We start from the raw sequence: 16,292 nt of genomic DNA on the forward strand, positions 1-16,292 counted from the left end.
ATACTACATGTGCAAACTTTGTTTTTTTTCTTGCAATTGGATAAAGGATTAAACAGGAATTTCTTGGCAATTTTAATTTAATGAACAGATAAGTATAATTAACAGTTAATCAGTCTCAAATGATGAAATGATTATAATTATGATAATTATTTACAAATTTAAGTTAAATTTAAAAATGCAATTAAATTCAGAGTTAATTCAAAAGGAGAAAATTTTAGAAACAGTAAAAAAAAAAAAAAAACTCAGAATCAAAAATCAAACTACCAACAATCCATAATACTTACTTCTTTGCTATGTCCTTCAAGTACAGATATAGGAATCTATAAAGATACAAAAATGGTGGTTGAAATCCCAGAGTATATTAAGTTAAATATCAGTGTTTAAAATGTATGACTTTAATCAGTATTTAGCAAGAATGACAATTTTAAAACTGAATATACGTAAATGAGATTTAAGCCAATTTTCTGATTGATGCTTGAAAACCATAAACTTTAAAATTAGTATCCCTCTCCCTACAAAAAAAAAAAAAAAAAAAAAAAAAAAAAGCTGCAGTTTTTAGGTCTGCCTATCATTTGAGAGTACATACACTGACTAGAATTTATTTATTTTTATAGCAGTCAAATAAAAAAAATTACACTGCTGCTGCTTGCTTTTTATCTATTTTCTATGAAGGAAAATAAGTCAGTTTTGACAGATATAAATATTAAATCATTTATATCTGTCAAACGTGGTCTACTTTCTTCCACTAATAAACATTGACCCATGAGGCAATTTTCATGAAATCAGATGAATATTATGCAATAAAGGCCACTTCAGTACTAAACTGCAGCAGCTGGGAAAGTCACAAGATGTAGACAAGCCTCAGGCAAGAACATCAGGTATTTTTTCTTCAATGTGTGTATAAGAAAAAGAAACAGAATTTCTTTTTATGTCAGCCCACATACACAAAGAGAACAGAGAAAAGGAATCTATATGTATTTGTTTTCAACAGCTGAAAGTCATAAGTAATCCTTCAGGAATATTTCATGAGAAATACTGTCCAAAGAACAGAGGCAGATCAAACAGGAGAAGTAGCCGGACTGTGAATCAGTGTTAAATAGTTGCTGCTTGCATTACTGTAAGCTTGGCAGAAATGATGGATGCCAGTTCAGAACTACAGCATCCAGCATGAAGAACTTTTAAGGTGTTTTTGATGCATCACCTCAGATGGGAGAAAACAGTATTATAAAGTTCAGGGGATTTGAGATCTGTATAGTTAAGAGTGAAACAGGTGAAAAGTAACATCTTGCAAAGGAAAAGAATACTAAAATTTTTCACGGTTAAACAGGCTGAAGATAACTAGGTTGTAATCATCCCATTAAAGAGTGGTATGAAGATCTAAATTTAAGGCACTGATTGTAGAAGACCTTGAAGCTAACAATTCTTCACAATGCAAGGTTTCTCAAATGAGTGTCTTATCTGTTACTTGTCAAGACTCCAACATTATCAGATCTTATATTTCTATCATCTAAGGCACTTTGTACCGTATCAATCCACCTATATCTTGGTCTTCCTCTGGGTCGTTTTCCTGCCAACTTGGCAGAGAACACTTGTTTTGCTAATCTTTCCTCTCTCATTCTATTTAAGTGACCATACCACCTGAGATTAGCTCTGCTAATGCATTCCTGGATGCTGACAATGTCAAGTTCTTTCCTAATATCCTCATTTTTAATATGATATTGCCATTGATGCCATCTGTTCATGCCTCTAATCTTTCTCAGGACTCTCATATCTGCAGTCTCTAGTCTTTGGTCAAGTGTTTTACTTCTGACCCAGCTCTCAGATCCATAAGTTAAAACTGGTTTGAACACTGTCTTGTATACAGCTAATTTAGTGTTCCGTCTAATTTCTCTCTTATTCCATATGAATTTATTCAATTGACTTCCCACCATACCAGCTTTGCTGATTCTGTTGTCTATTTCTATATTTAATTTACCATCTTCAGTAAAAATCATGCCTAAGTAGCTGAAATGTTTTACTTGTTCCGCAGGTTCTCCATTCACAACACAGTTGACTTTTTCAATGATTCTGCCTATTTTCATTGTCTTTGTATTGCTGACCTTCATAATATATCTATTACAACAGCTATTCAATTTAGTCAGAGAATCTTGCAGACTTGTAGCGGATTTATTTAGAAGTATAACATCATCCGCATAAAGCAAAGAGCTGACATTAACATCTCCAATTTTGATATCAGGTTTAATACCACTTTCCTTCATAATGTGATCCAAATAGATAATGAATAACAAAGGGGATAATGTACATCCTTGTCTCACACCAGATTTAACATTAAAACATCTTCCTGTACTTCCTTCAATTCTAACTGCTGACTTACAACTCAAATAAAGACTAAGTATTGCTTGATATAATGCCCCATTAAATAGCTTCTCTCTTGGCACCTTGTCATATATACCTTTTCCAAATCGACAAAACTTAAATACAGATCTTTGTTATATTCCCATGCTTTCTCGACTATTTGTCGTAAAGTGAAGATCTGATCCTGACAGCCTCTATTTGGCCTGAATCCAGCTTGTTCTTCACCACGCTTTTCTTCCACAATTTTTCTCAACTGTTTCTCAAGTATACGTGCATAGATCTTGCCAGGAACACTCAGTAGGGAAATACCTCTGTAATTCTCACATTCAGTTTTATTTCTCTTTTTATATATAGGTACAATTAGAGCTCTACTCCAGTCATCGGGAATTCGTCCCTCTGTCCAGGCGTTCTGAACTATGCAGTGCAGCCACTGTAAGACTTTTATACCACCATACTTCAGCATTTCTGGCAGAATATCATCTACTCCTGCTGCCTTTCCACATTTCAAGCCTTTTTCTACTTCAAGTATGGATACGTATTTCTGACTGCATGGCTGGTTTTTTTACCACTGTGCTGTCATCACTGCTTGTTTCATTTAGCAGTTTTTCAAAGTAATTACTCCATACTTCAAGGATATCTTTTTCTACCGTTTTCATGTCACCTTTATCATCTCTAACTCCTTTTACAGCACTCTTTCCTCCATTCCTAAGCTTCTTCAACAACCTCCAGAATATTTTGCCACCTTCTTGATATTTATTTTCTATATTCTTGCCAAAGTCCTCCAATGACTTTTGTTTAGCTAGTTTTACAGTGTTTAGCATTCTTGCATTTGTCTCTATATTCTCTAAGAGCACAAGCTGACTTATTTGACAGGAACTTTTGATATGCTTTCTTCTTTTCCTTCACTGCCTCTTTAACTTCCTGTGTCCACCAGGGAGTTCTGATTTTTTTATTCTTGCACACAACCTCACCACATACCTCTCTGGCAGAATCAATCAATGTTTTCTTCAGAGTTTGCCACTGAATCTCCAAGGTTTGATTCCTGTTCTCAAACTCTTTCATTTTCTTTTCAATAATCTTTCTGTATTTTAGTCTACAGTTCACATCTGAGAGCTGCTCAACTTTTATTCGCTTTAAAACTTTCTTACATGTTATTCTTTTCAATATGAAATTCAATTTTACCCTGCTCAAGACTAAATAGTGATCACTTCCAATTTCAAATCCTCTGTACACTCTGGTGTCCTGCACCAGGGAGAAAACATCACTATCAACAATAACATAGTCAATGAGACTTTTCTTATTCCTAGCCTCTTCTCTCCATGTGAATTTGTGCACATTTTTATGTTGGAACATGGTGTTAGTAATAACCAGTCCATGGCCTGAGCAGAAATCCAAGAGATATTTGCCATTATTATTAGGTTTGCTCTTTTCTCCAAATTTTCCCAAAATATTTTTGTATGTCTCACAATCGTTTCGCACTCTGATATTTAGATCCCCAACAAGGACCAACTTTTCCTTTTTTATTGTGTCAGTTGCTTTTTCTAAAGCATCAAAAAATTCCTCCATTTCTACCTTAGTAGAACCTTCTGTGGGGCCATAGGCACAAATAAGTCTCATTGTCCAGTTCCCCATTCTCATATTTGCCCACATTACTCTACTTGAGACTGACTGCCATTCAAGAAGATTAGCCTTGTATTTTGTGTTGAATACTATGGCTATTCCTTCTTTTCCTTGATTGTCATTGCCTGAATATGACATTTTGTATTTATTGCTCAGAAAGATCTCACCAGTTTTGGTCTTTTTTGTTTCAGTCACCCCTATTATGTCGATCTGGTACTTATCTAATTCCTCAGCTAGCTCCATTTCTTTGCCATTCAGGCTTCTTACGTTGATAGTACCGATCTTTAACTCTGGTGATGTTGAGTTGGGGTTTGTTTTCAGATTTGTTCCAGTAGCTGACTTTTCGCTGTTCGCCCTGGTTCCCTGGCGAAAACAACGGGGACCTTGTTTAACCGGGCGACGCCCCAGATGGCATGAAATTTTGTCATGTTGTACCATCATTTTTTTATTTTGGTTTAACCAATAAGAATACAATTTGGTCGGCTAAATCCCAAATTGCCAGCCCATCCTCGTTCGTTCAGTATCAAAGTAGATACCCAACAGGGCGCACCACGAGAAAGTGAGGATTGGACATTAGGTCAGAAGCCCTGGTTGGTTCTCCACATTCCTTTAAAGGCTATGTGGAGGTCTCCTCTCAGTTATACAGCTTTGACCCTTAAGCACCCCAAAAAAAAAAACTGGCTATCTAATTACAAAGAGTGGAAAGCAAATCAAAGGATGGGAAATTTGATGAGCAGCTCTCCATGCTAGACCTAAAAATGCTTTGGAAATGTTGAGTGACAACACAGGTTTTTCCAGACTTATCCATGGAACATGTTGAGAGGTGGGTGGAATGGTTGGAATCGATACTGGAATTCTGCCATTCTATACTGGAAATGCACCATTCAAGTTATACATTTCTACTCTCCAACTAACAGGCTAGGTTCAAATCTTGCCATAGGCACAGATGTTCGTGATTGTCTTTGAGAGATAAATCTCATCGCCTGTTGCAAGACCACTGCCCCACTTATTGGAGATCTGAAGGAGCTTGAAAAAGTTTCACATCTGGTCTCTATAGAAAATTTCTGGACTGTGTAAAAAATTAATAAAAATACCAAAAAATCTACAAAATTAGTTAAAAAAAAAAAAATCCTTATCCCATCCAGAGTATGAATGTGACACAGATTTCAAAACTATCATGGGTATGACCCACATACAAAAAAAAAAAAAAAAGATTAACTGATGGACTTACAGGTGATGAAGAAACTGATGGTAAACAACTGCAATATTTCAGGGAAAACTGAACTAAGGGCTGGATAATGAGTCTAATAACAGATTATTGTCTGCTTTGTTTTTAGAATGGCTAAAAAGAGGATGGCATCTCCATATTGAAGTTAGATATCAGCTAAGTATAAAAAAATGTAGCAGTATAAAAGACAAATAGAGAGTATTATCACCAGCAAAACTATGGAAAGGATTTAATTATTTTATTTAGCATATGGCAATCTACATGCAGTTATAAAGGTACATAAGTCAAAATAAATATATAAAAAGTAAGTGACAAAAAATTAGAATAAAACAAAGACACTTATACTTTCAGCAAACAAAACACTTATAAGTTAAGATCAAGTTGTTTGATCCAGTCTATAACAGGCGTTGTTGCCTCCAGGAAGTCGTTTCTTTGACCAGTGTATGCACGAAGACTGCACTCAGTACAAATGTGGTGGACTGATTGATTCGGGTGCCTGCAGTCACATTCCGGTGAGGGAATTTTTCCCCACTTGTACAGAGAGCTTACACATCTTCCATGTCCAATGCGAATCCTGTTCAGTGTTATCCATGTCTTTTGGCTCAATTTCATACCAATGCCTATCAAACCAAGTTTGGAGTTGGGCATTGATATTTATGCTCCACGTTTGTTTCCATTGTTCTTTGGTATTGTAGTTGGTTGTTCTCAGGTGTTTAGCTTCACAGAGAGGGGGGGGGGTTTGATTTCAGTCTGTTCAGCTGTAGCTCTAGTATGTTGTTCTGTATAGGCAATTCCATATTTCTGAGTATTTTATCATATCCTTGTAGTAGAGCATCGTGTCTTCCTCGGTTTGGTGGTATTATGTTACTCAGCATTGGGAGCTAGTAAACAGGAGTTGTTTTTATTCCAGTGATAAGTCGCATTGTAGTGTTAAGCTGGTGGTCAATTAGTCTGGTATGGTAGCTGTTGAGCCATAATGGAGCCTCTGCCACAGAAAACACCAATCCGAGTGCAGATGTTCTTAATGTGGTTGCTTCTGCACCCCAAAAAGTGCCACATAATTTCTGGATGATATTGTTTCTAGTTCTTATTTTTCCAGCTGTGTTTTCAGCATGTTTCTTATATGATAAGGTGAGATCAAGTGTAACTCCTAGGTATATAGGATATTTGTTATGGTGTAACTGAATTTCCAAATTGGGCATTCAGCTCGTCATGTGCCAGTTTATTGCTGAATGGAATGTTGACACTTCAGTTTTACTTTGGCTTGGTTGCAGTCTCCATTTTTTAAAGTAGGTATGCATAGCAGCAAGGTCATTTGTGAGAGTTTCCTCCGTCCATCTTAATTCTCTATTTCTGGTGGCTAATGCTATGTCATCCGCATAGCAGAATTTTCAAGATACTGTATCTGGCAGGTCAGCTATGGATGTGCCAGAGGGACCAGTACTGAGCCTTATGGTAGGCCTTTGTTGAGTTTCTTCTGATCACTGATATTTTCTCCAAGGACAACAAAATATCTATTGCTGAGCATATTATTAACAAGCTGTATTGTTCTTCAGCATGGTAATACTTTCATTAGTTTATACAGCATGCTCGCTCTCTCTCTCTCTCTCCAGACAGTATCGTATACGGCAGTTAAATCAAGGAAAACTATGGAAGTTTTTAGATTTTGTTGAAAGCCTGCTTCAATGTATGATGTCAGCACCAGAACCTGGTCACAACAGCTGCGATTGGACCTAAAGCCTGCCTGTTCTTTCGGAATGTGTTCAAGGATGGTATTGCTTAGATTGTACAGTAGTCTTTCCAGTAGTTTATATGCGCAGCTTAATAGTGCAATTGGACGATAGTTTTGTGGGTTGTCAGTTGATATTCCAGGTTTTGGAAGGGCTATGATCTTAGTTCTCTTAAATTCCTTTGACAACACGCCAATATTCATTATTTCCATGAAGAAACAGGCGAGTCATTTTTTGGTATTTTTGCCAGCGTGAATAAGAAATTCCGGGTGAACTCTGTCAAACCCCGGGGCCTTTCCCATATTTGTATCAGCTAGTGCATTGTTGATTTCCTCATCGCTGAAGGGTCTTTTGCATATTCTGATTCATCTTGTAGTTTTGCCTTCAAGTCTCTGGCTTCTCTTTTAACTTTAATGGTATCGTTTCTATCACGCTGGCATCTCAAGATTCTAGTAATGTGGTTAGCAACTTGGTTTGGTGTGACATCCATCTTTTTAGCAGTCATCGTTGTAGCACTTCCTAGCTTCCATAATACACTTCCTGCTGGAGTGCCTGAGGTCCAGTCCCTCAACTGTTTCGATCCAGCGTTGTTGTCTTGCTGCGTCCACGTCATGAAGATCATCTGCGATTTTCAGATCACCGCTCTCCATAAATTTCTTGTAGAGCTGTTCACTCTGTTAATTCCATCCAAGGATACACTCCTTTCTGCAGCCCCTGGGGATATGTTTTTTAGCTGTAGAGATGACAGCTCCTACAATCGAATGTAATTATTGGGTACAGGAGGTATGAAACGAACACACTTTTCAAGGTCAATGGCATATTTTTCCCAGTTGGCTCTTCAAAGATTCCATCTCGGGCAGGGAATTGATCAGACAAGAGGTATTTTTATGCCCACTTCAAGGAGGACCGGCCAGTGTTGACTGTGAGGGAAGTCACCGAGAACTCTACTTTGAGCAGGTAGAGGTTCATTCACGTTGTTAAAGGTGACGAAGAAGAGGTCAGGATTATAGTCTCTTCTTCATGCTGCTGATTTGAAGTGCCACATTCTTTAGCATAAAAGACCAAGTAGATATTGGAGGTCTCAGCCCATTCGGCGAGAGCTATGCTGCATTCATCATTCTGAGCATATTTCCATAACTCGTGGTGGCTATTGAAGTCTCCCACATATATAGTTGGGTGACTCAAAAGAGAGAGGACTTGTTGACGCCACTGGACGTTTTGGTGGCTTGAAGACATTAGCAAGTTTGCCCAACTTCATCATGACCAAGCTGACATCATCATCACTTGATGCAGTAACAAGTTCAATCTGCTCAATGTTGTTGCAGACGTATGGAAAGGATTTGAGGTCACCATGAAAATGTCATTTAAAAAATAAAAGAATTTAGAACAATTAACATAATATCCCATGTTTCAAAAATACTACTGAAAATTATATTTTTTATTATGTGTTCTAGAATTAAATAGCATATAAGTGAACAGCAAAAAGGATTCATTCCAACATAACTTGGCTTAATCCTTTGTCCAAGTGTAAGCAAACAAAGTTCGTGCCTGAAGTATTATCAGGACTGGTGCAACTTGTATATAGAAGCATATATCCTTACAAACATGTATAATGCTATGCATTATGTGAAGGGTCACTATCCAGATGAGTTTCGACCTTTGTATAGGTTAAGTGGGCTTTAAAAATAAGACGATCCCAAAAGATCGCCCAAATTAGCGTTGTTCCACTCAGTGACAGGCTCACCCCATCACCGAGAAGAACTTCTCAGCATTGGCTCTATTCAGTGGCAGGCTCACCTCACTACCAAGTAGAGCCTCTCAGGGCCAAGCCCGAAACAGTTTCCCTTTCTTTAAGTGCAGGGACATGTCTCCAAAAACTCATAAAATCCCCAGGATCATCCAATAATGAGCAACCCACAGGATCAGAAACTCGGCATTGTTCCCCTCAGTAACAGGCTCACCCTGCCACTGAGAAGAACTCTGAGAACTGGTAGGCTCTACACTGCAGCAAGCTCCCACACCACCGAGCAGAGCCGCTCGTTTGCTCATATGGAAGGGTAACAGCAACAGCCGTGCCTCAGTTAACTTCACAGGCTACAGCAGTGCCATTCATTACCCCCTCACCCTGGACCTGGATGACAGCAACAGCCAAGCCTCAGTTAAAACTTCACAGGCTACAGCACTGCCATTCATCACCTAAGCTTCAAACCGGTTTCGGCCTTTATTAAGGTCTCGTCAGTGGAAGCCAGACCTAGAGGTGACACTAAGACAATTGACATTTATGTCTTTAGGGGTGAAGCAAGATGCTTTTCATATTCCCCGCTATCTGCTGTGGTGTTACAGTGAGGGTAAAATTTATGAGCAGTTTGCTCACCCTGAATGGGCACGGAGATTATGCATCGCTATGGGATGCTAATATAGCTTTTGGTCTTCTATATTTGAATATGTCTGTTGGATCATATGCTGCAGCTTGCTGAACCAAATCGTTGGGATGTGTGGACGTCTTTGGGAAAAACTTGGTTGCTAAGGATTGTAGAAAAGAGAAAATATAGGGAATATTTGTGTCTCTGTGGAGTTGATTGTTGTTAACATATCACGGGGCGTTCAGAATCATTCTCAAGCACTTGTTCTGCACTTGCTGTATTTTGATAATGTTAGCATTAGAAGTGTGGCTCCAGGCCGGAGAGGCATAGGTGAGTGACACTAAGGTTGAAGTGATGCAGAAGTCATATTTTCATATACAAGTAACCAAAAGTGTCACAGCTTATTATTAAAATACTCTAGATTAGAGATAGTTGTTGGAAGTTTTTCCACTTGGTTACACTATAAATTAAAGATACCAAGAAATTACATACTTGGTTTAATCCCCTGTCCAAGTGTGTAAGCAAACAAAGTTTGCACCTGAAGTATTTTCAGGACCAGGGCAACTTGTATATAGAAGCTAATGACTTCACATCACTTGCCTTAGTATCTCATAATGCAAAGCATATATCCTTACAGATATGTATAATGCCATGCATTATGGGAAGGGTCACTACCCAGACCAGTTTCGACCTTTATTGAGGTTTCATCAGTGGCAGCCAGACCCACAAGTTGCTCCAGTCCTGAAATTACTTCAGGCACAAATTTTGTTTGCTTACACTTGGACAAATGATTAAACTAAGTATATAATTTCTTCGTATCTTTAATTTATCGTATAACCAAGTGGAAAAACATCCAACAACTATCTATAATATCCCCTATACTTTTCAATATACACAGCAAAATTCTAATGAAAGAATATGAAGAAACCGAAATGGGAATAAAAATTAAAGGCAAGACAATTAACAAGAATAGATCTGTTGATGAATTGGTGTATATAGCAAAATCAAAACAGAGTTACAAAATATAGTTGAAATATTAATTATGGCTTAGTATTAAATACAGATAAAACCAAGTATATGGTAATAAGCAAAAAGCAGCAACAAAACACAAATTTAAGAGTGTCAATGGGATTCATTCAAAATGTAAAGGTCATATCCTAAATAATTACATTATTTAGGAGTAATGATTACAGAAGATGGAAATTTATGGAAATAAAATCAAGAATAGCTAAGGCAAAAGAAACATTTTGGAATAATAAATTACCAATGATCTCTGAACTAAATAAACAGACTAAAATAAGAATAAAAAAATCCTATGTGTGGTCAACATTGAATTATGGACGTGAAATGTGGATATATGCAAAATCTATAATCAGGAAATTGCAGGCCTTTGAGATGTGGTGCTATAGGTGAGAACTGAAGTTTCTTGGAAAGAGAAAAAAAAAGAAAAGCTAATAAAGAGTTACTGAAGTTAATGGGAGTCAAAAGGGCACTTGTGGAAGACCTTATAAAGAAAAAGTGCAAGATGGCAGGACACACATTAATAAGATTAGCAGAGAAAATGTCTGGAAATACTGGAGGGAAAATTAAATGAAAGAAGATCTCCTGTAAACCAAGAACTTCTTGGGTTTATGATGTAAAGAAATGGATAGGTAACAAGAGTTATTATGAGTTTAAAAGGTTAGAGGAGGAATGAACATTCTGGCATACTATTGCTAAGCTACAAATTGAAGAAGTAACTTAACAAGAAGATAAAAAAATGTATATGTGATATAGACAGGTGTTCTGGAAGACAGTTTTTAAATCACATCACATCAATAAAAACACAATACCAATAAAACAAAAGTGCTCAAGGATAGCACAAATATAATTTCTATAGATAGTATAGAATACTATATGGGGACAACATGGTTTAGTGAAAGGCAGGTTGTGTCTCAGCAACTTGCTCACATTTTATAATACAGTGACTGCTCAGCTGAATAAAAATAATGGGTTTACATTGTTGACAGGATACTGCATGGAATGCTAATTAATAAATTGCAGCACAAGGAGATGGATATAAAGTTGGTGAAGTGGATAAGAGGATGGTTGATGTGAGAGATACCACACAGTTTATTCAGGAATAGGCTTGTGACTAGTGTCATGCAACAGGACTCTGGTCTTGGGGCCAGTACTATTTAATTTGTACACGAACAACGTAGGAAATGATCTAAAGTAAGTATTCGGCTTTGCCAATGATGCAAAACTGGGTAGAACAGTAGTCAGTAAAAATGATGTTAAAATTTTACAGGATGATTTAGATAGACTGACAGTATGGGCAAAGGAGAATGGATGTCAGTTTAATGTGGCAAAGTGTAAGGTTATGCATCTTGGGGTGAAAAGATTACCAGCTGTGTACCACATTAATGGAAGTGTACTTCAAGAAATTGATGAAGTGAGAGATTTGGAGATGTAAGTGGATAGGGAGTTGAAGTTTAGAGGTCATAATACAAAAGTGCCTAAAGCAACTCATCAGATTACTTGGTTAATGAAGAATGCCTTGATGAGCAGAGATAAGCAGGTTATTATACCTCTACAGAGCCTTGGTAAGATCTCACCTCAACTACTGTGCATAGATCTGGTCACCTGGGTTTCTTGCTGATAAGGAGATGGAGAAGATCAAGAGGTGAGTGACTAAGATGGTGGTAGGTCAATGGAATGAACCTTATGAGGACAGATTGAAGATTTGTGGATTACAGAAATTGACAGGTGGAAAAGGTGTAATATGATTGAAACAAACAAATTATTGAAAGGTTTTTACAAGGTTAAAACAGATAAAATTTAAAATTTTTCAGAATAGGTCTCATGATGGCAGACATTGGGGGCCATCCTTGCAAACTGAGCAAGAGGTAATAAGCAGGGGTTTGAGGACTAGGTTTTCTTAGAAAGTGGTGAATTTGACTGAGCTTTCTGACCTAATGTCCAATACTCACCTTCAGATGATATACCCAGTTAGTAGGTACTCAGTGGGTGCTGAATGAACAAGGATGAACTGGCAATTTGAAACTTAGCCAAACTGAATTGTATTCTGTATTAGCTTAAACTTGAAACAAACATGATGGTACAACACGATGAAATGTCATGCCAGCTGGAGCACTATCCAGTTAAACAAATACCCCCCCCCACACACACACACACCAGGCTATTTTCATCAGGGAACTAGGCAAGCACTAAAAACCCTGTTCTATGAACAAATAACATCAGAAGCACCAAAAAAGAAGTCAAACTTGCAGAAGTTAAGGATGAGCTGGTAATTTGAAAACTTAGCCATCTGAGCTGCATTCTGTATTAGCTTAAACCCGAAACAAACATTTCATCATAATGATACAACATGATGAAATGTCATGCCAGCTGGGGCATCATCCAGTTAAACAACCCCCCCCCCCCAAACACACACACATCAGACTGTTCTCATCAGGTAATCAGGCAAACACTAAAAAGTCTGTTCTACGAACAAACAACATCAAAAGCATTGAAGCTACACACGAAAAAACAAGTCAAACTCACAGAAGAATTATAGGGCTGTTATGTGGACATGACTGGTTACTGAGACGAAAACTATAAAAAATGGAGTGATCATGCTAAATAATAAATACATGATGTTATGTTTGAGCAATACTGATCAGAGAAGGGATGGAATAATGATGGCATTCAACATCAAATATGAAGATAAACATTTTGATTGGCAGGCAATTTCAAAATGGAGAAACAATGAAACTTATTTGCACCTATGGTGCAGGGTAGAAAATGAATTCCAGGCAGGCAGAAATGCTTTGCAAATTTAGAAAAAAGGGCAAAGCTAATAATAATAATAATTATTGACAGCTGAATTTATGTTCGAAACATAGATTAGTCATTGCTAACACAATGCTTCAAAATAAAGATATGCACAAATTCACATGGAAAGAATATGCAAGAAAAAAGAAAAGTCTCGTTGACTATGTTATTGCTGATAGTGATATTTTCACACTGGTTCGGGATACAAGAGTATACAAAGGATGTGAATTGGAAGTGACCATCACTTAGTTTTAAGCAGAATAAAAATAAAAATATCAAAAAGAAAAATTTGCAAGAAAGTTTTAAAACAAATTAAAGTCAAGCAGCTTTCAGAGGTGAAATGTAGAACTGACTATAAAAATATTTTGAAAACAAGAAACAAAGTCTGGAGTCTCTGCAGTAAACCCTGAAGAAAACACTGATTAATTCAGTTAGGAAGACATGCAAAGTTGTTTGCAAGGATAAAAAAAATAAAAACTCAATGGTGGACACAAGACGTTAAATGGCAGTCCTGGAAAAGAAGAAAGCATATCGAAAGTTCCAAGCAAGCAAGTTGGCAGATGCTCTGAGTGAGAGTGCAGAGAAAAATGTAAAAAAGCTATGTAGAAGTAGCCACAAAGGAACAGTTTATAAGAATATTGAAGCTAAATGGTAGCAAAATATTCTTGAGACTATCGAAAAAGTTTTTTGACATGATGAAAAGAGCAAGGTATAAGAAATCTCAGATAATCAAGGTGATATGAAAAGATATGATAGATATCTGGATAATTATTTTGAAAGAATTTTAAATGAGACAAGAAGTAACAAACGAGTGGCAGAAAATATTTAAGAGGAATGCAATCAGGAGTATATATTGACACTTGAAGAAGAAAAGGTGTAGATGGTGTAGATGACATTCAACCAGAAAGCTCAAATAGAGGTATAAAAGTTTTGCACTGGTTATACTGCATAATTCAGAGGGCTCGTCAGAAAGTCAAATGATGCAGTTAACTGGGCTAGAGCACTCATATTCTCATCTTTATTTAAAGGAAATACAAGGGTTGTCTGAAGAGTTCTTGGCCTAGACCATTAGATGGCAACACTATCGGCAATTTTTTTTTTTCTAAGTTGGTACATCTGTCATAAGCATCCATGTGAAATTGCAAGTCATTCTATCAAGTAGTTTGTTTTATACAGCTGTCTGAATCAAAAGTGTTGTCTGTATCCCTTGAAATGGATAAAATAGAGTATCAAGTGGTTATAAAATTCTTTGTAAAAGAAGGTTTAACACCAAAAGAAATTCATTCGAAGTTCATAAAAGTTTATAGGCACTCTTCTCCTTCGTTTTCAACAATTAAGAAATGGGCTGCAGAGTTTAAACGTGGCCGTACCAGGCTTGAAGATGATCCATGTGAAAGATGTCCAAAAAGTGTAACAACACCAGAAATCACTGATCAAGTGCACGATATGGTAGTGGATGACTGACGAGTCAAAGTGATGAAATTGCTGAGACTATAAGCATTTCAAAAGAATGTGTAGGATATATTTTGCATGGAGAATTGCAAATGAAAAAGCTTTGCACAAGATAGGTGTCAGGCTTGCTCACAGCAGATCAAACAGGCACTTGCATGAAAATCATTGAACAGTACTTGGAGCATGTTAACAAGAATAAAACTTATTTTGTGCGTCGATTTATTACTATGGATGAGACTTGGATTCACTAATTACATACCAGAATCCAAACAGCAGTCAAAACAGTAGACAGTTGTTGAACGCCAAAGAAGACAAAGTCGGTTCCATCAGCAGGAAAAGTCATAACATTGGTGTTTTGGGATGCTAAAGGCATTTTGTTTATTAATTATCTTGAAAATGGTAAAACAATAACCATGGAATATTATTCTGATCTTTTAACCAGACTAGACAAAAAAATGGGTGAGAAAAGACCCAGTTTCCAGAAGAAAAAAATCATCTATCATCAGGACAATGCACCTGCCTACAAAGGTATTTTGGCAATGGGAAAATTAAGGGATCTGCACTATGAATTGTTGGAACATCCACCCTATTCCCCAGATTTGGCTCCCTCTGCCTGCTATCTCTTCCCAAAACTAACACTCTTCCTAGCTGGTCAGAGTTTTTCTTCGAATCAAGAGGTGATTGCAGCTGTGGAGAGGTATTTTGCAGATCTTACTGAGAACCACTACAGGGATGGGATAATGGTGCTGGAGTATCGCTGGAATAAATGTATTAGTCTTAAGGGAGATTATGTTGAAAAATACAAATAATTTTGAAATTATAAATTTGATTTTTCATTGTTAGGCCGAGAACTTTCAGACCACCCTCGTAAAACTGAATGTAAGAATGACAGAAGATTTCCCTAGCATACTTGAGAAGAGGCTAAGAAAAATTGTGGAAGGAAAACTTGGAGAACAAGCTGGATTCAGGACAAGTGAAGGTTATCAAAATTAGATTTGACTTTATTACAGTTGAGAAATCATGGGAATATAAGATCTATATTCAAGTTTTGTAGATCTAGAAACATCATATAACAAGGTGCCATGAGAAAAGCTTTTCAAAATGCTATAATGATATGGTGTAAATTGAACATTATATAGGACAATGCATTGTCTATACTTAAGTTGGAATCAGCAGTTAGAATTGTAGGAGGAAGAAGGAAGATTGTTTGATGTTAATTAAGGTGTGAGATAAGAGTGCACATTATCTTCACTCTTATTCATCATCTATTGGAAGTTTTTTTGTTTTGCTTCCACTGACGAGACCTCAATAAAGGTCGAAACCGGTCTGGGTAGTGGCCTTCCCTTAATGCATAGCATTATATATGTCTGCAAGGAGATGTGTTTTGCATTATGGGAAATACTAAGGAGGAGTGATGAGAGCTTGGTTCACCTTTACTACGAGTTGCCTCACTTGGATAAACTTGCTTACACTTGGTTAAAGGATTAAACTAAATTTATTATATTCATCATCTATATTGATCACAATATGAAAGAAGTGGAATTAAAACTTATATCAGAATTGGAGATATCAAACTTAGCTCTTTGCTATATGTAGATAATAATGTACTCCTAAACTAATCCAGTCTCCAGGATTCTTTAACTAAATTGAATAACAGATATAACAAATCTGGCATAAAAATTAATAAAAATTACAACAAAAAAGACCAAAAATCTGAAAATAAACAGG

At 36.8% G+C, this 16,292-nt stretch overlaps 1 protein-coding gene across 2 annotated transcripts in view; it reads right to left on the reverse strand.

Annotated features, from left to right (window-relative positions):
- The window catches only part of LOC150095928 (peroxisomal targeting signal 2 receptor-like), a 110,698-nt gene that overhangs the window by 84,329 nt on the left and 10,077 nt on the right, over positions 1-16,292 (reverse strand). For both annotated transcript variants that reach the window (XM_090409155.1, XM_090409154.1), the window contains exon 3: positions 285-320. In XM_090409155.1, the coding sequence (XP_090265281.1) occupies positions 285-320 (36 nt within the window). The remainder of the gene's footprint in view (positions 1-284; positions 321-16,292) is intronic.

Source organism: Typopeltis vanoorti, chromosome 19, assembly GCF_054136105.1.
Source record: "Typopeltis vanoorti isolate ZY-2024b chromosome 19, IOZ_Tvanoo_1.0, whole genome shotgun sequence".
NCBI classification, from domain to species: Eukaryota; Metazoa; Arthropoda; class Arachnida; order Uropygi; family Thelyphonidae; genus Typopeltis; species Typopeltis vanoorti.